Source organism: Neopelma chrysocephalum, unplaced genomic scaffold (assembly GCF_003984885.1).
Source record: "Neopelma chrysocephalum unplaced genomic scaffold, ASM398488v2 Primary Assembly neopelma1_22b, whole genome shotgun sequence".
NCBI lineage: Eukaryota > Metazoa > Chordata > Aves > Passeriformes > Pipridae > Neopelma > Neopelma chrysocephalum.
In genome coordinates, this window is record NW_020897690.1 from 17321087 (window position 1) to 17346682 (window position 25596).

The 25596-nt window shown below is 37.4% G+C and overlaps 1 protein-coding gene across 1 annotated transcript in view; it reads left to right on the forward strand.

Moving 5' to 3' along the window:
- The window catches only part of ADCY2 (adenylate cyclase 2), a 212817-nt gene that overhangs the window by 185627 nt on the left and 1594 nt on the right, over nt 1–25596 (forward strand). The window contains exons 17-24 of the mRNA XM_027681002.1: nt 1–120; nt 4447–4631; nt 6096–6180; nt 12614–12772; nt 17055–17201; nt 18325–18432; nt 20503–20617; nt 25052–25176. Of these exons, the coding sequence (XP_027536803.1) occupies nt 1–120; nt 4447–4631; nt 6096–6180; nt 12614–12772; nt 17055–17201; nt 18325–18432; nt 20503–20617; nt 25052–25176 (1044 nt within the window). The remainder of the gene's footprint in view (nt 121–4446; nt 4632–6095; nt 6181–12613; nt 12773–17054; nt 17202–18324; nt 18433–20502; nt 20618–25051; nt 25177–25596) is intronic.

Genomic DNA, 25596 nt, shown 5'->3' on the forward strand with positions numbered 1-25596 from the left:
TTTTTCCTGGATAATGCTGTGATAGCTTTTCCCTCAGTTCTTAATTCATCAAATGCAAGTTTTCCTAATTCAAGTAATCAGACACGGTGGTGTATACAAAACAACTGTTTTTTCCTACCGGTAAGTTCATTTTACATTTCTTTGTTTGTTTACAACAATTACACTAAATTGACTGTTGCCAGATCTGCTTGAAGTTAAACACCCACCAGATTTTAAGACTGCTGTAAAAGATTGATTTTTTTTTTCAGTCACCTGCAACTGCATTTGAAGTAAGTGGGAAGTTAAAGGAGGTTGGTACTTCTAAAAATAGAGGTTTTAATGAATGTCAGATTAAAAAAGCAGGAAACAGCATGATAACTAGGAAGTATAGCTCACCCATGTCAACGCATTACAAGATATCGGAATAACACACAGCGTCTGCAAAGCACTGAAAGTCAGGTTGATCTGCAGACAGGTTTCACAAGGACCAATGGCTGACCTGAAAAGATTCACCATTTTCATCATTGACAGTAAGTGTGAAATCTGTGATTGTCACACTTCTGTCATTGCATATTTGATTAAGAGGTGGGGTAAGAGGGATGAAAATAAAACACTCATATAAACAACTATATAAACTGCTTAAAAGATCTGAACTGCTTAAAAGATCTGATCTGTAGAAGATGTCTTAGTGTGAATAAAAGCATAACAGCACATGCTTGAAGAGTTGGGGAGGACATTGCTGCAAAAAATGGGAACTATTTCCTAGAGAGCTGTTATTCTTAAAAGGATTGCAAAAGACCTGCAGTTGAACATAACAAGCTGTATATTGCATCAAAATAGATCAACAGTCTTTGGATGAATAAGCTGGTGTCAGCAAGAGGAGAAGGGAGATTATTGTGTCTCTATGGTGAAATAATGAGACCATTACCAAAATGGTGTATACTGATTTCCACACAGTATGTTTTAAATGGAACAGCTATTCACTAGGTCAAACAAAACAATCCTAGGCACACACAAAAGCAAGATGTTGATGTTAATTATGTATAGAACTCTCCTGGAATAAAAGCAGTTGCAGTAACTGCAGCACTTACAGATTTTCATCATCTCCCTGGTAAGGTTACAGAGGAAGATTAGTTTCTGTTTCTTATTTTCAACTTAGCTAACTTAATGTCACCAGGTATGGATAGGTGCCTACGTTTACTTTTGGTCTGACATCAAGTAATCCTATTGACAAAGAAATTATGCAGTCCTTCTTCCATCCTCTGTATGTGTTCACACTCACAAGCACATAGAAATAAATTTTTCCAGTGCTTATTTATATTTGTTTGCTTCTTTAGTTATCAGGTTTTCTAGTCGTCTTCTTTTCTATTTCTTGTTATAGTTTTGAGCATCTTGAAAGGCATTTTGTTTTCTTTTTTACCAGTAAGTTTTCCAACAAACATCTGAAGGATATAGTTTTCCAAAATTATGCTTGCTGTTAAGATTCAATCTGCTGTTTCTTTGTTCATTTGTTTTCCCGTGTATAACTAAGATGTTTGTCAGCTTGTGATTGGCACATTTCTAGCAATTCATGGTTTATTTTGTCTTTAAAGTATTAGAACACATTCTTTCATCTAGGAAACTTTGATAAACTGGCACTAAAAAATTATGTTAAAATTTCACTTCTGACAATAGTAAATGAAAAATTTAGGTTAGCCAAAATTTTTAAAAACTTTAAAACATCTCTCAAATGCACATTATTTTCATCCTCACACACTGCATAACTTCTAGCTTGAAAAAGCTGTAAATTCCTTTTTAGTTACCACTTTTGATATTAATTTTTTTTAATCTGGGAATAAAATTCCTCTGTCTTCACTGAATGAGGTATTGAATACTTAAGCTGACAAATGTTTGTTTCCTTAAACTAAAAATTCAATATTTTGAGTCTGTGTGTTAGGTATAAGCTTTATTCTTGTCAATAAACTTTGTGTGATTTATGATAGTGGACCTGACAGATCTATTGACTGTGTCATCTAAAATGAGTAAATAAGAGGTTTGGGAATTGTTTTAGTCCCAATTGAAATAAGTTCATTTTGAAGCAAAGTAATTGATTCTCGTCCTCCTCCTCCATCTCTCAAAGTAACTTTTCTGACTTGTACTGCTTGCTTTTTTAAAGACTTAGCAAAGATTCCACAGTAAGTTATAGGGACATTTTTGTGTTTAGTTTTGTGTAGTTTTGCTATGATGCTTCTGTAGTTTCTATGTAATAGAAGTTGAACCTGGGAGATTTCAAGACGTACATATCTATTCCTGTGACAAAATACAGTCTGGTATCAGTGCTGCCATCTCCACATGTTAAATAAATAAAAGTTATAATAATGTCTGTTCTCAAGTTTTTCTCTATAGACATGAGAGTAGAATGCCTTCTTATTTCAGTGAAGTTCTTTATACCCACAGAACTGCCGTAGGTGTTAAATTTTAAGAGACCAAATGCACTGGGCTGGATCCTAAGGGTGCAAGGCACCAGACTTGCGATCCCAGTAAGAAAGGCACTCAGACTCTGTAAGGTATTGATTAAAATACCCTTTATTTGAGCTAGCACAAGAAGGAAAAACAGGATAGATGGAGTTATGCCCCTTCAGATGCTGAGAAGCCTGAATTGTACAACATGAGATGCAGATTCTGCCTGTGGAGAGGTTACCCAGTATTTCTCTTTTTTGAGCCGCTAGAGGATTTTCTTAAAAGGAAACATTTCTATTCAGTGTTTCTGCCCTGAGACAAAAGTGACATCCATGAGAACTTGCTGGTGCACTATTAGACAAAGCCAAGGCCACAGAGGTGGCACCACCTCTGCTACAGAGTGGGAACTGCCTGCAGGCTCCGTGGTTGTGATAAGTTGGCTGAGCTGGCTAAGGTTATCCTGCAGCCAAGGGACATGCTAAGCAGACCATGGGCCTGTGCCCGGTCAGCCTCACTGCTGTGTGTATTGCCGGCTCTACAGATCTGCTTGTTGCTTAGTGAAATATTGCATTGCAATACACAATATCACAGTCTACATTCTTAAATATGTGGCTGTACCACTCTTCTCTATTCCATTAACCCTTGTCTGAAATTTTAGCTGAAATTTTCAATCTGTTCTATGTATTCCTGTGGAACAGTGTCAGAGATTGTTCCACTTGAAAGTTTCTTGGTCTTTGTCAAACAACATCCAGTGTTCAAGACTGCCTTTCCGTGTTTCTTTTTGGAAAACTGAATGCCTTACAGAGTCAAAAATGGATGCTGCTACTTTTATGCAGCACTGAAATTGGAGTGTGACCTCCTGTGAATTGCAGCCATCAGAGTAGTTTTATTTTTGGTGATTCTGAACAATAGTTCTATCTATTTCTTATTTCAACCAGATCTTCAATCAAATTGCAGTAACAGGAGAGATTGAGATGGCAGATCAATTCTGTCTGATGGGTGCCGTGAAAATTATTCTTCTTAGTGATCCCCCAAAATTAATGATTCAGGTTGTCAAAAGTAGTGCCATCAACAAGTCAACAGCAGTCTGAAAATCACATGTCTAGAAATAGAATGCTTTGTAGTTTCAGAAAAGAAACTTCCTTACAAGGTGCAGGACTGTAATTTTCAGGAAGCATTTTTGGCAAAGGTGTTTCGTATTACAGAATAATGATTCTAGTGATGATGTATTATTCCTTTTTTCCAGAAGGCATCCAGAAAAAAAAATTTTCCATGAATTTAACTTCAACCATATGTTTTTTTTTTATATATATGACAAAAAAGAAAAAGCTTTTTTTAACAATTGAATGTGTTCTTATATAGTCATAACTCAAGAGGATTTGACAGAAGGATTTTTATAATATGCATAGGCCTTGTTAATAACTTTGTATTTTTCCTACCCTAGCTGTATTTCTAGAGTTTGTAAAATTGCATATCTATGAGGTTCATAACAACTGTGTGTTGGATCAGTTTATAATTACTGAAAATATAGGCAATGGAATTGTTATTTTCAGATCTTTAGACATTTTACCTTGACCCTTGTGCTAACAATACATACAGGGTAATTGTTGGACTCAAGCATGAGTGAAAACTCTACAGTGGCACAGGAGTAAATCTTTTGTGAGTCTGCTGGTAGTAGACTCTTACATTAGATTTCAACACCAACAGTGATGTCCCATGAACGCAGATGAGTAAATCAAAAGTGTCAGAGTGAAAATTAGGGAATATAAATTAGGAGCATAATCTGGATTCTTTTGAGCTTTCAGTTAATTGAAGCCTAATTAAAAAAATGGGTCTCTTTCGTAAAATACCAGCATCTGATTGTTATTGGCTGTCTATAAACCATAGTGTCCCAGATTGTGATAGATTGCATACTTCAGTGGTTAGTCAATAACTTGGTTTTTAAACCAGACTGAGCATTCTATTATGCATGATTTCCTACTCAAGAGCCAAATTCTAAATACTTTCCATTTGATTTTTCTTTGCCAGTATTTTATATACAGCTGCATATTAGGGCTCATTTCCTGTTCTGTTTTCCTGAGGATAAATTATGAGTTGAAAATGGTAATAATGTTGATTGCATTGGTGGGCTACAATGTTATCCTTCTGCACACTCATGGGCCCATGCTGGATGACTACAGCAAATTTATGTATGCAATGGCACCTCTTAGAAGGTAGGTGGATAACTCCAGTCATTCTGAAATTAAATACTACCTTTGGCACTTCTAATATCGTGAAACAGATTTTTTTTTCTCTGTGTTTGGCTATGTAATCTGTGAGTCAAAATTTAAAATCATTGTCATGCTGCAGTTCGTATATGATTTAATGTCACACCTCAGAGCATTAGAATAAAAGAAATAAGTCTGGATAAGGCATTTAAAGCAAATACTGTAGGAATTAGAGTATGGTTTAATATTAATTTTTTATAATAAAGGACATTACAAAGAAGTCATCATCAAGGTTGTTAGGGCCTCAGACTGTACATCATTAAGGCTGCTAAAGCATATTTGCTGGAAGCCAAATAAAATCAGCCTCCTCAGAACTAGTACATAGTCTTAAATCTTTACAAATGCAGTCTTAGCTATTGAAAAAATTAGTAGACCAACAGTTTTTCTTTTTTTTTTTATTTTGCTGTACTTGTGAATTTGTATGTTAAGTTTTCATGAGACTGCTGAAATCTTTGTTACAGGTGATAATATATAAGACCAAACTTATGACTCCAGTTCCAACTATCGTAAAATAATTTTTGGACACATGTATTTTCTACCTCATTTTCAAGGCAAAGAGGTGATTCTTCTCTGTGTAGGGTGAGTGTGTGGCATATGCCACACCAGAGAGTCTGAATATTCAGAGTAGAGTTTCGGTATAATTTTTCCTGTGCTATAGCAATCATGGAAAAGGATCTGAATTTTAAAAAAAAAAAGTGTGATTTTCTTTGCACTTAAATCTAAAAGATTAAATGAACAAAACCAGGTCTCTGTTTTCATTGCATTAGTGGAAAGGATATCTGTGGGATGGTATGGAGAACCACGGGATGGTTTAGATTGAGTAGTTTTGATTTTGCCAGTCAAGCTCTCTGTTGGTATTTTCCTTCCTAAATTTCTCACGAAGGTTCTTCTTTCAGTGGCCTCAGAGGAGAGCTCTAGTGTCTTATGCTAAAGTAGAGTTTTTAATACACTCTGTACGATATCTACTTTCTGCCTCCTGTAATTCTCAGGTGAAAAGGTATCTTGGGAGTCAGGTGCTTTGGTTTCTGTTTCTCAGTATTCATTGGATATGGTCAAGCTCTCTGTTATGGTAATAGTGTTGTTGCATTAAAAATCTCTTTTTATTCTGCCTGTATAGAATAAGCCCCAAATGCTCTCCATTTGTAAGCAAACAAGGATATTGTTTTTAGTAAATCCTCATCTTATTATTGGACTTCAAAATGTAGGCATATTTGCATAGAATGTAGTAGAAGTAATTCAAGCTACATAATATAAGTAACGACATTTCATCAAGTAATAAAGCATATAATATTTAAATGGTCTTAGTTTGCATACCAGCAAGTAGTATAAATTGTGGTCTTATTTTTGTGCTTGAAGAAATATTGGTTTAACTTTTGAGCAGCCTGCTTTACTTATGTTTTTGTTTTGTAGGCCAGGAATACTGAAAGACCTGAAGACAATGGGCTCAATTTCCTTGTTCATATTCTTTATCACATTACTGGTTTTGGGTAGACAGGTAAGATGCATGATTCTCTTCCTGTGCATCAGTGGACACAGTGCCAGCTGCCACATGCAGCCTGTCACCTTCCCAAAGAAACACCTTTATTCCGTTCTGTCTCGTACCCTTACAAAGGAGCGTCAGAAGCATCTATAAAGATATTTTATTTATTACTTTCCAATTTGTCCTCAAAGCTCACCAATAACTGTCATTGAGACATTATGCTGATAGTGTACTGTGACTATTGCTTGTCACTCTGACCGATATTGTCTTGTAGCTTCCTGGTTTGCTCCCATCTGTCTGCATCCATCTGCTGTCTCCCATAGTTGCTTAATTGCAAGCTATTTTCTTCACAGATATTGCAATTTGATGCAGACACAGAAACAATGTAGCATGCACGCATAAGTGTACCACATGCTGAGGCCATGGTTACACTAAAACTGTGACCCAACAGGAAACTACTCTTTTTGTTACCCAATTGTGCTTTTTCAGAACAAATCTGATGTCAGTGGTCTTACCTATACTAAGCTGAGGGAAGATGCAGGGGCAGTTCTTTCTCTGAATCCTCAGGCCTGTCCATGATTGTTATGGGTGGGAGTGGAAGGCTTAGACAAAGTTATTAAAAAGCAAAGCCTTACCAGTGAGTCTTGAGGTACAGAATGGACTTCCTTGCTTTCTAAACCTCTTCTCAGAGAGTGCAGCTAAACCCAATCTTAGCCTTGGACTATATTAATCGTTTAAATTTAAGGAATTATAGAGATATGATTGAAAACCTTTTGTCCTGCAGGTTTTAATGATTGGCAAAATGAGAATATTTATATAAAATAAATAATTTATTTTATACAAATGATCAGACAAAATATTTTAATCAGAGCTATTTACTACACAATATAAACGCTAAAAATCTACTTGTAGAATATAATATAGCATAAAGTAGTATAGTGCACTATAACAAAGCAATTATTGAAGCAGCTGTATTAAAGCTAGCAAAAAGAAATAATTATTAAGTAGAAATCTGATGTAACTCACCCATACCAACGCTCATGGGGAAATCTCTTTGTCTCAACCTCGAGGAGTATCCTTGTGGGGCGTCCCCAGCCCAAGGGAGGGATCTCCACACATACACCCCAAGAAGGGTTATGTCAGAAGAACCTGACTGCATGAGAGGGGACTGGACTTTTATAGTATAAAGTGATTGACTGCTAGTCACACCTTTACAGGCCAGCTATTAGCTTATCTGTCAAATCAGACTTCAAAAAGCAGGGTGTGTATTCAAAGTTTGATGAAACAGGATGGTTTTAGCATGATTAACACCAAGACAACACCCTGGCTCCAGCAGTTGATCTTGCATGGTAGCTTGATTGATAGCTTGGTTGGATTTTAGGTCTTACCAGAGTGGATTTATCCTGCCACAATGATCCATGGCTAAAAGCTGCAATTCCAGCCCATTGTGCCAGAAAGCATACAGTGCACAAGACAGGGCTCTGAGATGGAAGAGGCAATCCATGAGAGATCTCTTGAACAGCCTATCCCAGACTGTTCATAGATCACTCATTTACATTACAATTCCTCAAAATGTAATTGCTGTCATTTAATTGCCATGCAGGCTCTGCAGGTTATTACACAAAAATTTGTTATCTGGCAGCTTCTGCAGTATTTGCTGTAGTGGAGAACATCCTTCTAGAGTTAGAAATAACATTCTTCATCTGCCTTGCTGCTAGCACAGCATTAGAGTTTGCTCATTTGGTGACGGTAACAGAGAGTGGGGCTGGAGCACAGCTACTTCCACTCGGAAAGAGGGAAAAGTGCTTCTTTGCACCAATTGAGAATCTTTAGTCCCTGTCAACCAAAGTGTCAGATGGAGATGGTGGGCACAACACCAAAAAAAAAAGGAGAGAAAGGCTATCTTCATCACTGGAAAGGAGAGATTTCTTTGTCGGTTTGGGCACATCAAGAAGTTTGTTTTGCATACAACTACAGGTGTTCTCTGTCATGGCAACTGAGAAATGATCCTGTAATGGATAAAGTCTTCATTTTCAGAGCTGTAGGTTCAGAATCCTTGTCATGATACCACTTATTTGTAACTCATCAGAGTTTAGCCTTTGATTTTTCCTACTAATTTATTCTCCCTTTAAGAAGGAGAAAAAAACCTGTGTTTTCAAACACTCTCAAGGAAAGTCTAAATATTATGGACTAATTTGAATACATACCTGGAGTGAGACCTCCCATTTTAAGTTACTGTTGGTCTACTGTTGGTGTACTAATTGGTAGCAAATGCTTGGAAAATGAAAAGGGGAGGAAATCAACCTGTGTAGAGTGATCTTTCCAGAACATATACTTCCCACCTTCTGTCCGTTGGCATTCCTGTGGCAGTGTTTAACAGCTATTGGCTGCTCTGCTTTCTGTTTCATTGTCTGATCCCTTTTTAACCTATTTTATCTTCCTCATCTTCCCAACACTGATAATGAACTTCACAGTTTGATAAAAAGTCATGTGACAGTGTCTGTCTTTCTGTTTTTAAACTTTCTGTTTGCTACTTTCACTGAGTGGCACTTACAGGACACTTTTGAACCATATTGGCAGTGTAGGCAAAGGGAAATTCTTCCTTAACCATCTTCCACAGAGTATACAAGTAATTTCTCTGTTTGTTATTGCATTTTTCTACTTTGCATATAACATATCTTTTCTATTCTTTTGGTATCTGCTTTTTTAAAAAATGCTAAAGATAATAGCCACTGATGGAAAGGGTGGCCTTTACATTTCCCTTAAGCTACCACTGTCCCCAGAGTGAGTAACCAAAATGTTCATCCAAACAAAAAGTGAATGCTTTCCTACAAGCCTAGCTCAGTGAACCTGCTCACCACGGGTCAGCCTGTCCTGATGCAAAAGCAGAGGTGGGGAATATGTGTCTCTGGTTCAATGGGGATGAAGAGAGAGAGAGTATATCATTACAAGTTTTATGAGCCAACTTAGGTTCAACCAAAACTTTCAGCTGCACATCCAGTATCTCTTCTGGAAGTAGGCCTTCCATCAGCTGTTCATTCTTATTCTCGTGTCTCCTCATTTGTACTGGCACAGCTCACTGTGGAGCTGTATTCTACACCAAAACAGGGAAATGATCAGGCTTAAAAATTAACCCTGGAGAAATGGTTGGTTTCCAGCCAGATCTATTTCCAGGACTTATGACGTGGCTGCAGCAGTGCTTGTGCCAAAAAAATCAGCACAGGATGGAAGTGAGGTGGAGAAAGTAGAACTGCTTTTTTTAATGGTCATGCCAGGATAAGCTACAATCATTTCCTGACACTGAGACCAAGTGACTCATTTCATTTTGCATGTATACACCTAGAGTTATTTGAAAATAGGCTGGCAACAAGCAGACGATATGTTGGGAATGGCGACTCTTGCACCCTGCCCAGGAGAATGCAGACTGGTGTGGGCTTGACTGTGTTAGAAGTGTGCTCACATTTAAACACTATTGAGCATTAAATATCTCTTATGACCTGCTTTGAATTACCAGTATTGACATAGCCTATGAATTCCTTTCTCAACCTAAAATAATACATATCCCATTACTCTGTAGGCTGACTGTGTATTTTTTTCATTATTGATTATATTGTGTTTATCCACACTGCATTTGATTGGCTGCTTCACTGCTGAGATGCTTATGGCAACTTTCCTCAGCTGTGAAAACTGCTTATTTGTATACTCTGTTTTTTTAGTGAGCTTTTTTCTGTGAGGGGATCCTTCTCTTCTTGGACAACGTAGTCTTTTTCTGGAAGAATTTAATGAAAACTTATTTCAAATTTCACTCCTAATCACATGACCTTTAACTTCTTTGTAATAGATGGAGGCGTGTTTACAGAAGAGGTTTCAGCTCTTCCAGTTGTATCACCTTTAGGCAATATGTCTATATAGCTCTTTTCCTTATCATTGTTTTTTTACAAAGTACCCTGCTCTATTGTTCCACTCCTTTTCCAAATATTTGCATTATATCCTTACGATTTATTTGTCAGTTCTCTGACACTGTGTCTGTTTTGAATGATCAGGCTATCCCCCACAAGTTTCATATCATGCAAAAAAAAAAAATCCCACAATTCAAAGTAAGTTAATAAGCTATTGCTTTTTTGTTTTTAAAAGTCTGATTATAAATTTTGAAAAATGAAATGTTGACTTTTCTAATTTCAAAGCAAATTGTAGAATACATTCTGATTTATTTTTTGATTTCTGAATTCTCTTTGCCCTTTATTTAGCAGACAAAACTTCATTCATTAAATAGTAAAGTAGTAAATGAATTATCTATTTAATATTAGCTCATAAAAAAGAAAAATATTTTTGAAGACTTCAGCTTAGCTTCCACCTTTTCTTTTCAATACAAAGTTGGTACAATGTGTGGATATCTAATTTCAGCAGGCATCCACTTTGCTTCTGTCCATTTATGCCAATAATTTTGACATCCCAGGTTTTTATTGTATTTTTTCTGCATGAATACAGTTGGTGGCATTTGAATTTATCAGCTATGTGTATGTATATTTATACAACTAAATATTTAGATGTATAAATATCTAATATACGTATTAAAAAGGCATGCTAAAAAAGTGACTGCATGAATTTTGCATCATGTGGAAAGTTTTGAAAAAAACCTGTTTATGACCTCAAGCTTTATAAGAGGTAATTGCCATTTAATAGATGCATGATGACAGAGCAACAATAAAATCATATTTTCAAATTCCTGCAGAAATCTGTTGTCAGGTTCTCTGTTCCTTCATGTTTGTCTTTACAAGGATTTAAGTCTCTGCCCACTCTTCATTTGCTTATAATCTGCAAATATCCTTTAGTAACATGTAATTATTGAAAATATCCAGCTTGTTTGCTTATTTGACATTCCAAGTCCAGATTCCTGGGATGCAGGGTGATCCATTCTAAGATGTTAAGACCCGTTTTACTTTCAGAAGAATGTTATCTTTGAGTCAGAAGAGCCAGAATATTTCTTTTGCAGTGCATTTGAGGTCTGCACTCTGTCCTTGTATCAGCACGGAGCGAGTATGTCAACAAAGAAACAAGGATTTCATGTTATGGATGTTCTCTTTCAGTTTTGTAATTAAATATCTGAATAGTACCTGACCATTATCAACCAATTTAAAGGCAACATTAGTGTATTGCTTTCTATGCATTTAGAGGAGGCATCATTTTCCTCTTACTGTTTTTTCATCCTGCAAGTATTTGGCAGATGATTTTTTGCTTCACCAGTTTTTACTTTCATTGCCTTTTAAAAGCTTGTGAAATCATTTTGATACCATCTAATTTGAACTTTCTACTCTTATCTTTGGCTGTGGTCTCAACAGAATATCTATGAATCATTATGCGCCATGACAGCCACTGTCCAGTCAGAAGGACTGCTTTCATTTCTGTTGTGAAAGCTTACTGACTGCTAATAACACTAACTAGCATTTTTAGGTTTTTCTATAATAAGATTGTCATCATAATCATATTCTCCTGGTTAAGAACATAGTCTTCATCGAGACTGCATGGTAGTGTTAAACCATTAGACTACATTGAAATAGCTCTTGATTTATATCAGCTCAAATGAGGTTGGCCAGAGGAGGCTTTACTGTAGATATAATGCCATAGAATTTATGACAAAACACTGACAACATTGAAATGGAGTTCCACAAAAATGTATTTTTATGAATTTTTCACCATCTTTTTAATGAAATCAGGTCTCAAAACATACTGATATTCCAAAAATGTTACACCTTTAGATATAGTTCTATCTTTAGATATAGTTATTGTTGTAGATACTAAAAAGCTATTATGAAAACTCTGGGACAAAAAGAAAAGAAAGATAAAATATTATAGAAAGGAGTATAAAAGCAATCAACCAAACAAACAAACAAAAAGGAAAAAACAAACAACAAAACCAAAACTCAATTGGGTTGGTCCAACTGATTGGGCCATTTTTTATAGTCTGGTCATTATTTGATAAACTGAACATATATTATATGAATAGGCTGTTTTATTTTTACCAGGCTGATGACATGACATGATTTCAAGTTGGTAAAAGTTAGGGTCTTCCTGAAACGCCCATTATTATCAGTGAAATTCTACAGTAACAAAACCATATTAAGTTGCAAAACTAAATTGTTTTGATTACAGTGTTTGATTTCTGGAATGAATCTGCTAAAGCCAGAGAGTAAATAAATAAATCTTCCATTGTTTAAGGCACCTCACAACTTTTCTTTTTCTTTCCTAGGCCTTTTTGTTGGGTTTGATGAAATGCATGTCACATAGTGCATGCTTGGGGTTTGATTTCTGCGGGATCTGGAATTATACTTGAGTGGCCAAAGAATAGCCCTGTAGGGGTTTTGTACTGTGCTTATTTTGTCTCTTAAACCTGTACTCCAGCAGGACAAGATGCCTATTGTTTCTTTACTTCTGTGTCCTCTTGTAACAGAATGAATATTACTGTAGGTTAGACTTCCTGTGGAAGAACAAGTTCAAAAAAGAGCGGGAGGAGATTGAAACCATGGAGAACTTAAATCGGGTGCTTCTGGAGAATGTGCTTCCAGCCCACGTAGCTGAACACTTCTTGGCAAGAAACCTGAAGAATGAGGTCAGCTGTCTCTCTGTATCCTCTGCTCTGTAAGAAAGCAGTGTATCCTGGAAGTACACTTGATGCTGTTTTGAACAGTAGGTCCATACCACTAGATTATAGATTTACAGTCATTTTCATTCCCCTTTGCCTACCTGAAAGGCTTGCTTTGCAGCACTGAATGCACCTTAATACCTTGAAGTAAAAAATGTGACATTATCTTAAGTGGCAATGCACTTTGCCTATTGAAGGAGGATTAAAAAAATGTGAGGAGTAGGAAGAACAGGATGGTTGAATCAACATGGATTAAAATTTAAATCATATGTATTCAGATGCTTTTTCCTCTGTGATCAGAGTGGAGTTGCAACCAGGTTCTGAATTTTCTTCTGTTGACTGGAGAGCTTGCTTATTGGAGTGAAAATTAACCTCTTCCCTGAAACAGCGTCTGTGTTAATTCTGCAAAGATGTTTTGAACACTGAATTACCTGTTTACTGACTGCTTGTGGACCTAATCTAAGCACCAGAAAAGTCACCCAAAAGATCCATCTTTACTTTGGTGGAAATTAGTTCTGCTCCAAATATTCCTTTACAGTATTAATAAAGCAGAAAAGAATGAAAATATAAAACTATTTAGAGAGAATAACAGCTCTAGAGATCTTAAATGCAAGAGTTTGAATTACTTTTGCATACCAAATAATTGTTTCAAAACTGATGAGAGAGGGGAGAGAGCGGCTTTGGGGATTCATTTTTGATCTCCTGTGTCAAAAAGGACGTCTTCCCTTTTACTGTGGTTTGCCTTAAGCAGTACTAATCAGTACTTCATATCAATACTTTAGTATTCTCTGCAAATACTCATTTGGTAGCTCACATCGAATGAAAATTGCTGTGGGATTCTTTTGAATGCTTCCAGACTTTGACTGGAAACCAAGTTGACTCAGCTCCAGTTCCTGTTAAGGCATTAAACACAAGATTGCTTTCTCTTTTATGTGCTATTCCACCTCAGCTCCCCAGCAGAGCAACAACATCTGCTCACGTTGGTCTTGACAACTGGATTTGTCTTGTCATCCCTCAAGATTCTTAGATTGGAATGAGCTTTATTAATTGTAATGAAGAACATAAATTGTAATATGCTGAGCTCTCCAATACATCATGTCAACTGAAATAAAAATGATTTGACATGATTTTAATGGCATCCATTAAAAAAAAATAAAAAAAAAACACCAAAAAAAACCCTCAACCTGAAGTTGTTTCTTGTTTTGTTTCTTTAAACACAGTTCTCAAAGAAGGAAGATCCTTTCAAATCCCTGGAAGTGTTCAGGAATATAAGTATCTGTCATGTCTTCAGATTTGTTTCGATGTCAGAAAGGTTATGTTGAGCCTTAAAGGACACTCTGCATGTGTGTGTATATACACCTAAAGATGTTAGGGCAGATCAGGCCTTTATTTTCTTTTTGTGGATATGTAGGTCAACAGATACTAAATTGAAATTTGTCCACATTTTCCTTAGTTGCAAACATTCATGTTAACGTGATTTTATGTATGTTCTTTTCTGTTTAAATCAGATTCTGAGATAAATATTAAGCTAATGGATGAATAGTCTCTTTCAAAATACTACTTCTCTTAGTGTTTTATGCATGCAGCTATATGGAGAGAAGGAAAACAAAGTGTGCTGCTGAAGAGCATGGGGAAAAAATGAAAGGGGAAAAAATGAAAGAGGAAAAAATAAGTGGATGAATTCTAACTGGGAGCAGAGGGACTGTACTTTCAGGTGATCAGCAAAGGTCTTTTTATAACAGGATACACACTGTCTAATGCTGATATGCAAAAAGAAAAGTTCCTTCAGAGTAAACTAATAAAGGTTTGTTTGCTTTACGAGAACCTCCAGAGCTGGGTTTCTGCTTTAGTCTTCATGCTGGGTACCAGACAAGTTACTTTCCAGTTGAGAGAAAGATAGGAAAAAATCTAAGATGAAAAGCAGGAAACAGGGCAGGATTAAATATATCTGCACCTGGATTGTGCAGCATTCTCCTTAATGCTGTTAGCATTCAGATTCCCTATTAGTGAGAAGTGCTCAGAAGCTTTTGTGCTGTAAGCTAACTGGCAAGCCTTCTACTGAGCAAGAGGAATTCTGTTTTGTTAGCTACAGGATGGCGCTAGTACCCTACTTAGAGCAAAAATTCTGCCCCAGAGAAGCTGACCACCATACCCTTCCAAGAGGTAGAATTGGATTACTTTGCCTTCTCTATTCCAAGAAGATCTTCAGGCATTGGAGACAAGGGGACAGAAAGAGGAACATACTTGCAGATTTTATTAAAAAGAAAAAAAAAGGATTGAATTCAGAAGACAGGATGATTTTATTTTTGTTAAAAGAAGCAAAGTTCTTCCTTCCTGGATTGCTATTGCATTTAATTTTCTTATTAAACATTTTTGAGAGTAATGTTTCAAGAGAGATACTCATAGGAAAATTAAGACACTCGATTACCACAGCCTTTATTATTATGAATGATCACAATAAACTAACTGGGAATGTCTTCTTAAAATTTTCTGACATTTATTGTGCCAGTCACAATTACTACTCATCTGGTTGTAAACAGTGCCATTTGTTGTTGTTTCTGTGCTGGTACTATGCTATAGAGCATTAGTGGGTGTGGATATTTCCCCAGTATTAGAGAGGAAGGAAGAGGAATGGAATACTGTTGCTGAATTCTTTCACCCCAAATTGAAATCAAGTTACAGGGAAGGTGACTTAAGGAAATAGAAGGAAAGCTGAGTTAACTACAGAATGTAATCTCTGTACCTTATTAAGGAAACTTCCCTGTCCAACCATCCAGGAGCCACTCTGCCACTCACACTTGCACACCTGAACTGGAACCGAAGTCCCTTCACAGCAGGCAGCTCCAGTGAGCCAGTGGGTGCCCCTCTTGACTCCCTTCACACACCATGCTCCCACAGTCAGACAAGGCTTCCTTACCGGCTCAACGCTTGGGATTCCTACCGCAGATTCTCAGATGTCTGGATCCTTAAAACAATTAACTCATGGTGCAACAACAGAGTCACAGCTCAAGCTGTGAACTGCAACAATATATGCCATCCCTACTGCACACAGTCATGGTGGAGCTTCAGTGATGCGCTGGTTATGGAATCCTTAGAAAATACAGACAAAATCTAGTAATAAATAATTCACCTCATCCAGATGCTTGTGTTCCTCCCTGTTGGCTTTTATTTTCGTGTTTGACCAGAAACTTCCCTCACACCTGTGCTAGGATGAGTCAGTTTTCAGTCAACAGTTTTCCCATACTTCTGCTATTTTTCAGTTGAACATTAGTAGTAGAGATCCACTATGTCTGTACACGTCTGTGTACAGACAGGCACATCACATTCTTCCAAAAAGAAACACTATCAATGAAATTGCAAAATCCAAGCTTTGGCACATAAAAAGGGAAGTAATATCCAATGCTTCTTGAAATCACAGAGCTAATCCTATTCATCTTTTCACTTGAGTATTGAAATCCTTTTTTTAATCAAATAATAACCTGAAGATAATTTTACATTATAGTAGTTTGCAGCATCTTTTATTCCTGTGGCAACTTTTGTGTATAGATACTAAATTTTTTTAAGTATTACTTTAATATTTTCTTCCATCCTTCCTTCCTTTCTTCCTTTCCTTCCTTTCTAGGACACGAATTTGTCCTGAAAAAGGAGATATTCTAATGCTTAAGGGCAGTGGAGAGGAAACTGAAGGGGGGGAGGGTGGTGATTTTTAGCAACAGAATCTTCCTGGGGAGAAGACATTCTCATTTCGGTGGTCACAGAATCTGACATAACTAAGTTTTAGTTCAGGTGACTTCTTCCCCTTTGCCTCAGCATCTTGTTATGGGAAAGAAATGTCAATTATTTTGTCCTATTAGGCATCTTGTCATTTTAGGTTAGGAATTATCAGTCAGGATTGTGTTGCATTATGCATTTGCAGTGCTTTGGGTTTGTGATTTTGTTTCAGTTTTCTAGCTATTACAGTAGCACAAACAACTAATAATAAATTAGACATCGTTTTGCAAAATGAAAGAACCAAGAAGAAAAAAATCATTAAAATGTTTTCAGCTGTATATGTTGAGTCTTTTAAAAAGCTGGCTTATACACTGTTAAAATTAATAAATGCAACTAAATCCAAAAACCACCCAACCACAGTCTCAAGGCATTCCAAATACTTCAGTGCTTCCCTTTTCAGAACCTGGACACTCCAGGAAACTTATTTACAGCTGAGTATGATAATTTTTTCCCCTCTATTCTGTTTTCTTTTGGACAGGATCTATATCATCAGTCATATGACTGCGTCTGTGTCATGTTTGCCTCTGTTCCGGATTTCAAGGAATTTTACACAGAATCTGATGTAAATAAGGAAGGCTTGGAGTGTCTCAGGCTGCTGAATGAGATCATTGCTGACTTTGATGATGTATGTACTTCTAACAGTTGACTTATGATTTCAATCTTAATAACTCAGGGTATGCAACAATAAGCAAACACACATGAAGGGGAGAGTGGAAGGCCTGTCAGAAAAGAAATTTTGTGTGCCTGGTCACATGGTAAATACTTACAGGGAGTATTAAAGGAAAAAGATATTTATGTGGCATAAATCAGATAGTGGTCTGACATCACACTCAATTGCTTTTGACTTGCTGTAATAAGTCCCCTATGTGTATATCTGATAGAAAAATTTTGCCCTTTAACTGCAGCTCATGAGGCACATTACATGCCATATATTAACTACAAGTTCTAAATACTAATTTCTAAAGTCAAATACAACTTTTTGTTATACCTGATCTGTGTTGGTCTCACACAGATCATTGATCAGTTGATACATAAGCAAATCAAGTTTTAATGTTCCATTCCCTGAAGTTAGAAGCAAGTAAAGAGTATGACTACAGATGGATTGTGAAAAGGCAGCTGGACAGAATGTGAAAAGGCCTCACTGAGAACAGTATTTGTCTTTAAGAAAGTTATTAGTAATGAAGATACCAGTAAAAGGTATGAAGATCGTGTCATGACTCAGACAGTACAGAGTCTGGATTTGCGGATCAGCAGCTATAAAGGGTATTTTAACAGCAAACCTGTTTGAAGAACTGCGTGTCCAAAGTCCAAACCAACCTGGGATATGAACTAAAATCCTTGGATTTTAGTCCCATTGACATGGAGAATGCCATTGGCACGGAAGAGATGCTTACTTTCAGAAGGCTGCTTAAAGCTGAGCTGTTGGCTCGCATGGTGACTCAGTTCTAGTATCGCATGAGTGCAAAGTATCCTGACTTCTAAAAGCTGTATGTACAATAAGGTGGAATTTATTCTCATTCCTATCAATTTAGTGCCTTTATAATAAAAAAGTATTTCAGACAAGAGCAATTCTCTTTTGTTGAAGGTTGTAACCATTGTTTTATCTATCCTTAAGTCCTTCATCCTGTATATATTTGTGAAGCCATTTGAGGTCTAGATTGAAACTGTTCTAAGAATTGATGCTCTGAGTGGTGTTAGAGTAACAAGGCTGCTGATCTGAATTATGAATAACCATCCTTGTTTTACAGTTATTGTCAAAGCCAAAGTTCAGTGGAGTTGAAAAGATAAAGACCATTGGAAGTACTTACATGGCAGCAACAGGACTGAGTGCTACCCCCAACCAAGAACAGTGTCAGGTACAGGAAAATGTTCTTGCTTAATAAAAAGCATGTTCAAATGAAGGCTAAAATTCTGTTATTTAAAATCCATATTATGTATAATACTGTAGCCTAGTTTTTTTCATATTAACATAGATTATATTGGACAAGTGTATACTTTAGTAGTCTCTGTGAATTGTTCTTCACATTGCAGTTTGAAAATGCCACCTCCGTATTTGGTAAAACAGGCCTTCTACTCTAAATACAATACAGGATTTAATTCCCCCATGCTGCATCAGAACTGGATTTATAGAATGTACAAAACCTGCAAGAATTAACGTTTTCCATTGTAAGTGGGAGGGCTGAGTAGCTTTACTAACCATACACTTACAGAGCCCTCAGATTCAGCATTGAGAATGTGTTGCTTTGTTTCTAGTTTACTTATTATGATAGGATTAGGAACTGCAGTCAGTAGAAATTAAGTTCAGAGAAGCAATTCATAACTTTCAAGCAAAAAACTTGCATTTGCCATGATCTTTAGAGTACTACAGGTTAGCAACAGAGAGACAGCAATTACTAATCAACACAGTCTGTGCTAAGGATTAATGTGCTCTTGCCAAACTAATGTTCCTTCTAGACAGAGGCAATTACCACATGAACTACAGACCCTAAGGATTCTGAGGAGAAAAAAAAAAGAGAATTATTTTAAATTAGTTCTGACATTTAATATAGGGAGGTGAAGGAATGAAGAAAATGCAGAACTGTAGACTGGAAATGAGAAGACAGAGAGCTCTCAGTCATTACTAAAACTAGTGTATGCAGAGGAAGAAATTTATCATTGGAGTTATTTCCACAAACTATTAGTCAAGAGATCAACATTTTAGCATTCCTTTGATGATTTAGTTGACATTTTCTAAAGAAATCCGCAAGAACTCAGCAGCCTTCAGTCCAGATTCCCAAAGATGCACAGATACTGCAATACCTAGTGTAGTGACTGACTGCTAGACATACTGCTGGGAACCACCCCCATCTTAAAGCAAGCATCCAAGGAAGACTAAGTGCCTGAGGAGGGGGTCTGAATATGTCAACTGAACAGGAAACCATCTGTCTTAGTTAGGAGTGAACTCCAAAGGAAACAGACTTCATTCATCTAAACAGCTGCTCCAGCAAGCACCACTACTGTCCCATCCTAGACTAATGCATCCACTCTATGAATCATCTCTGAAGTTGTCATCTGTCCATCTCTTCTGTCACTTTATCTGAAGAAATGGGGAAGATTCAGCAATTTCTCAGAGAGATCAGTGGGTCTCTCTCTTACGAAATCGTTCGCTAGTCGGGGTCCTTTCCTGGGCTGTAGGAAATCAAAAATCAATTTTCTCCTTGATCTGAAGGGACTCAAAACAGTACTTAGAAATCAGGTTACTTTGTTGATGTATGAGGAGGGATTAAGTCTACAGCCTTTACAAGTGGTAAAAAGCTCTGAGCTAGTAAGTTAGGGGACAGAGTGGGGTTACCCTCTTCCTGTCTTGCTCTTGTATTTTATTCATTTTCATATCTGTTAGATGTTCTCAGAGATGCTTGCTTATCTGCCGGATGAGATCAGTTGAAGAACTCTTAAAATTGTGAATTTCACCAGATCATAAGCATTTAATAAGGGTGCTGAGCTGTGCAACAGTGACATGGAGGAGTCTCTGTGGGGCTGTCCATAAGCATTATTTATTATGAAAGGGCATAAATAGAAGCGGACACCTAGAGAAAATGAATTAACAAATCCTAGGCACACTAAACACTGACTGCCCGTGGGATTAGATAGCAGCTAATCAGTTATTTGACAATTGAAACATTAACTTAGGCATGGTTTGGATCTATCATCTCTGGACTGCCTGGTTGTATAAGTAAAATGCATCCTAGTCTCTTGGCCATTGTTTGATCTAACTGATGCTGGGCAGGGTGCCACTTTTCACATTACTTTCCTGCATATTCCTGCTGGCAATAGAACCCCTAAAGGTTTAAGTGCTTTCAAGTGTTCAGCATATTTTTGTTGTATTCTCATAGCAACTAAGGCTCAGGAAAATGATTTTACTCTATTTGTTTGTCTTTTAAATTCAGGAACCTGAACGACAGTATATGCACATAGGAACCATGGTGGAGTTCGCATTTGCATTGGTGGCAAAACTGGATGTCATAAACAAGCATTCTTTCAATGACTTCAAGTTACGAGTAGGTAAGTATCACAGGATTTTTATGAGAGTATGTTATGGTTTTAGTTAAATAAGAAAGATTATTTGCTGAAATTTTCATACCATCACATAGTTCAAAGTGTAGGGGACCCCCTGCCACCCCGCCATGGCTGCACCGGGATGTGGGGGGCGTCCCTGAAGTGAGACACCATGAGAATTCACAGGGGAGAGGATAAAACCCCCCAGTATTTCAGGAACTGTTCTCTTGTTCCTGTGTGTGGGTACTGCTTTTTGCCATGGCTTCCTGATGGGTGCTTTAAGGAATTCTTGCCACTGCTGCTTTTTGCCGCGGCTCCCACGTGACATCCATGGCTTTTGCCACGGCAGCTGCCATCAGCTCCCTGAGGGGTGCAAGCACCATCACCAGCAGCTGCCACAGCCACGCTGAAAAAACCTGGGTGCTTCCTTTGGTCCCAGTGCTGCTCCAGCTCCATCCCTGTCACATCACGTGGTCTCCGTTGGCATCTGCGCTGCCATCTTGGTGGCATTAGAACTTCTTTTCTTCAAACGAAATACTCTTCCAGGTTTTTCTCATTTTAACCAAAGGGGAGGGGGATGGCTAGGTGACATTTTTTCTACTGTTGTTTGGTTTTGTTTTCCTCTGTTTGTTCTCCTTTTTTTTAGTAAAATTGTTATCTTTTCCGTCCTTCATTCAGACTCCTCCTAACTTCAAAAAACTTGACAATATTTGGGGGGAGGGAAACAAACAAAGAGAAGGAGGGTTTTACCTCATCAGACGTCCCACCTCCTGAACATATTGTCATTAAACTAAGACAGAATATCATGGATGAGGGGGACAATTCAGTGTGAAGTACCAGCTTATTAAAGTATTAGTAGAACTGACCAAAAGGGCCATGACAGTAAACAGCACTGTCCTGTTTAAAAGCAGCCTACATGGCATTACCCATCAGCTTTAGCTGCTGTTGTCAAAAGGAGTGTTTCAAGGCAGGACTCAAGGCAATATTCCTAAGTAAAGAATGGTTGAAAAAATGTGTTTGCGTGGCTCTGAATGGTTTTATGATAACTCTGTAAAATTTATTGTAGAGGTTGCTAGCTACATACATTTTTTAAGTTTACCAATACCAAAAGACACAAGAAAACTCTAGTCTGGGCTTTGCAAAACTGTATAAAGGGTTTCAGAGGACAAGAGCTATAAGGGGACAGTGAGGCTGAAGTTTGAAATATTTTACATGTACTAAACTCAAACAAGCATACAAAAATGTACCCTTTCCTTTGCAGTATTAGACAAGGGAGAGTATTTATCTGCTTTGTTATTCAGATAAGAGCAAAGATGACTGGTTATTTACCATTGTAAGGGATATCCCTTATGTTTTAGTTTCTAATTGTTTCTACTTGTGCATCATGGTATTTTTAAAAAGAAATAGACAGCTGCAGTAAACGATGAAAAGAATGATGAAATAAATTATTTCAGAGCTGATCAAGAACCATATGTTCCAAAATGTTTATTTCCTGATAGCAGTACACAGCAGTTTTATAATGCAATATGTAACATGGAAAGTGTGAAATGAAAACAGTAAACAAATATTGGAAACCCATAAATCCTGTAAACATGTCAAAAGTATTTGATTTCCAACAGTTATTCTCCTGTCTTGTATTTTTCTTGCTATGCCACTTGCTTTTCCTTTTAGCTGCTCCTCTCATGTTTATTTCACAGTGCCACCCACTGGCAAAACTTGCTGTCTTCTGACTTGAAATAGGTACTCCTTCAGGCACTTCTTTACCAGGAGTTTGGTATTCCTTGCTAGAGCAAAAAAATGATGAAGCAAATCTGAAGCATGCTTTCTTCTCAGAGTGTTACAGAATTTGATGGGTTTAAAAGAAATGTATAGAGATACCATATTTCTGTACAGAATAAAAGATGACATGACACTTGCAAACATACTTGTATCAGCAGTATCAGTACAAGTAAGGAGTTGCTGTTTGTCAGGGCTACATCTGCAAAATGCTTAAAGCAATACTGACTCCTTTAAACTGGGGAACATGAAGAAAACTTTTAAGGAAAGAAAAAGATACTTACTTGATAAAGCGCTTGCTAAAGGTTCCAGAGAACTCAGACTCCTTTGCTTCATGAAATGAGGAACGTTTAACTCTGCAAAAGGAACACAGCCCCCAAACTGGTATTTTTGCCATCTTAATCCAACATAAGCACCACTTCACTTCCCATTTTCACTTCAATTCTTCTCCACTTCTCAGCACAACCTGATGATGAAAGCATCTGATATCCATACCAATTATGACCACAGAAACATTTGAACATCTACCTCCAACATAATCAACTTATATTCCAAGTGCCGTTTTTTAAAAGCCTCTCAGCCAGCATCTGACACCATAATTGTTGCAACTCACCAGAGGTTTCAGCTTTCATAATTTTCTGTGAGTGCCCGAAATGCTGGTGTGCCTTAAGAGGTACACAGCCCACTCTGACCTTGTCAGGCAATATCATCACCTAGATGATATTTCAGTCATTCCTCCCCTTCTGTTAGCCGAGGCACTCGATTTTTTAGACAAGCTTAGATATACTTTTGCAGCAAGTTTTGCACAGGTACTGCTTTTCTCAGAAGAGAGGATGATATATTGTTTTCCATTTACTTCATAGTTAGAACATTCATGTTGTAAGTGACTTAATTTGGTTCCTGATTTTGGCTGAGGCCAGGCTATAGGATACACAGGTAGTCTCTGTCATTCCTGTGGAACAGTATTTGCTATTTCATTAAATGATTAAATATCTCTATGGATATGAGAGACAGAGACAGTTGGTGTCACCCTCTGTTAGAGCATTCACCTGTAGTGAGAGTACTAGTCTTCCAGCCTTGCCCCAACAAACATTCATGTCTGTCATGCGAGGAATGACATAGAGTAGGATATCCCAGAATGCCTGAGTGGCCAGAACACATTCCTGAAAGATAGAGGTAGAAGTCTACTCGAAGTAGGAGGAATCCAAATCTGACTCCTCAACCCCTGAAATATTAATCAAATCATCTGTAGCGGTGGTTCAGAAAGGAGGTAAAAAATAAGAGTTCCTTTCTGCTTATTGTATTTTGTAGGAAAGTCCCACTGCACAGCCCAGTTTCTGGACCACAGCAGAATGTATGTCACACACACCTCTTCATTATTCCCTGCTAGCCAGATGGCTTTTGTGGATTCCATTCTTAGGTCCCTGGTTGTTTCTGCACATTGGATGCCATGAATTAGAAAGACCCATCCATGGTTTGGTTGTTAATGCAGAGTGTTGGCAAAGCCCAAGTCCCTTTGTGCATTTACTCCCAAGGATTTGTTCTATTTGTTATCCTTTAGGGTTTGCATGTTTTCCCAGTTTTCTAGATTTTACTTGTACAGTCACTTTTTCCAGGGTTTCCAAGTGGGCTTATAGAGTCGTTGCTAGCCCTTGCTGCCATGTTACATACTGGATGAGTCAGTGCTGAGATCCCTCTCCGTCCTACAATCACACTTTCAATTTTGCTGCGTAGCTATATCCCTAGTGATGGTTTCAGTCAAGGAATTAATAGAAGTCAGTTACGAGGTAATTATAGAAATTCAAACTACTCTCTTGTTCAGGGTTTGTTTCTCACTAGGTCTAACTTGGCTTTCCTGCTCATCAGTAGGTACATTTGATGCTGGTTAACAATAGTAGTTTTGATTTTGCCTCTCAGTTTCTTTCCCTGCTAGCAGAGTTACTCTCTTTACAGATGTAACATAGGTTAACAGACTGACTGCAAGATAAAAAAATACCCAGAGTCTAAGGAGGTACTATACTATATTGTTCTATGCTATGCTTAATCAAATTATTTCAATACATATTTTTATATTGCAGTTATTTAGGACTATTCTACGGTCAGTCCAGCCTTCAGAACAAGGCTTCAAATCCTTTCAGCTCATGCGTATTAGTTTATTCTACATTTAAGAAGCAAAGATAACTACAAAAGTAATTTGATTCAGCCATCAACTATTGCAGAGAGGAGAGGCCCTTTTCACTACAAGCAGAAATGAAAAGAAATTCTTATATGTCTGTTTTCTAACTAAAACTAAAATTAGATGAGCTGACTTTTGGCATTTCTATAGCTAACATTCTCCTGCTGTAAATGGTGGATAAAACCATGATGAACAGACTATTCACTGCTGTACTCACTGTTCAGCGTGGGCCAAATGTTATGTTGATTGACTTGATATGTTACCAGATGCACTACGTGTCCTTGTTTGATGGATCTTCACAGAAGCACAGAATTAAGTTGGGAAAGGACCTCTGTAGAAAGGGATAAGGTCTCCCCTGGGCCTCCTCTTCTCCAGGCTAAACAAATTCAGCTCCCTCAGCTGCACTTCATAGGACTTGTGCTGCAGACCCTTCACCAGCTTTGTTCCCTTTCTCTTCATTCCTAATGTTAAGGTCTGATGTTTTCCAGGTATAAACCACGGACCTGTAATAGCTGGAGTAATTGGAGCTCAAAAACCACAATATGATATTTGGGGCAATACGGTAAATGTGGCCAGCAGGATGGACAGCACTGGTGTCTTAGATAAAATACAGGTAAGCCTTGACTTTGTGCTAAAATTTATCTTATTCTTTTGAGTTTGGTTCTTAAAAAACATCATATCATTTGTACACTAAATAGGTCTTTGTTTTGAAGCTAAGTAAAGAATTAAAAGAAAATTATAGGGAAAATGGGAGGAGAATCAAAACTTTGTCTTGACCATAAAGAGGCATACAGTGAAGGAAGTCATGGGTTGCCTGGAAATGCATCCCTACATTAAGAGAGATTTTGTGAATTTCTAAACTCCTAGAATACTAACTACCTTATCTCTGAAGGACAATCCTGATGTTAGTAATTTCTAAGTAAAGGAAATTATCATAACTGTACGTCAAGTTAAATCCATAAAGCAATCATGAAACTTCCCTTGTAATGAACCATGCTGATTAATAATCTTTGTAGGTTATTATCTGTATCGA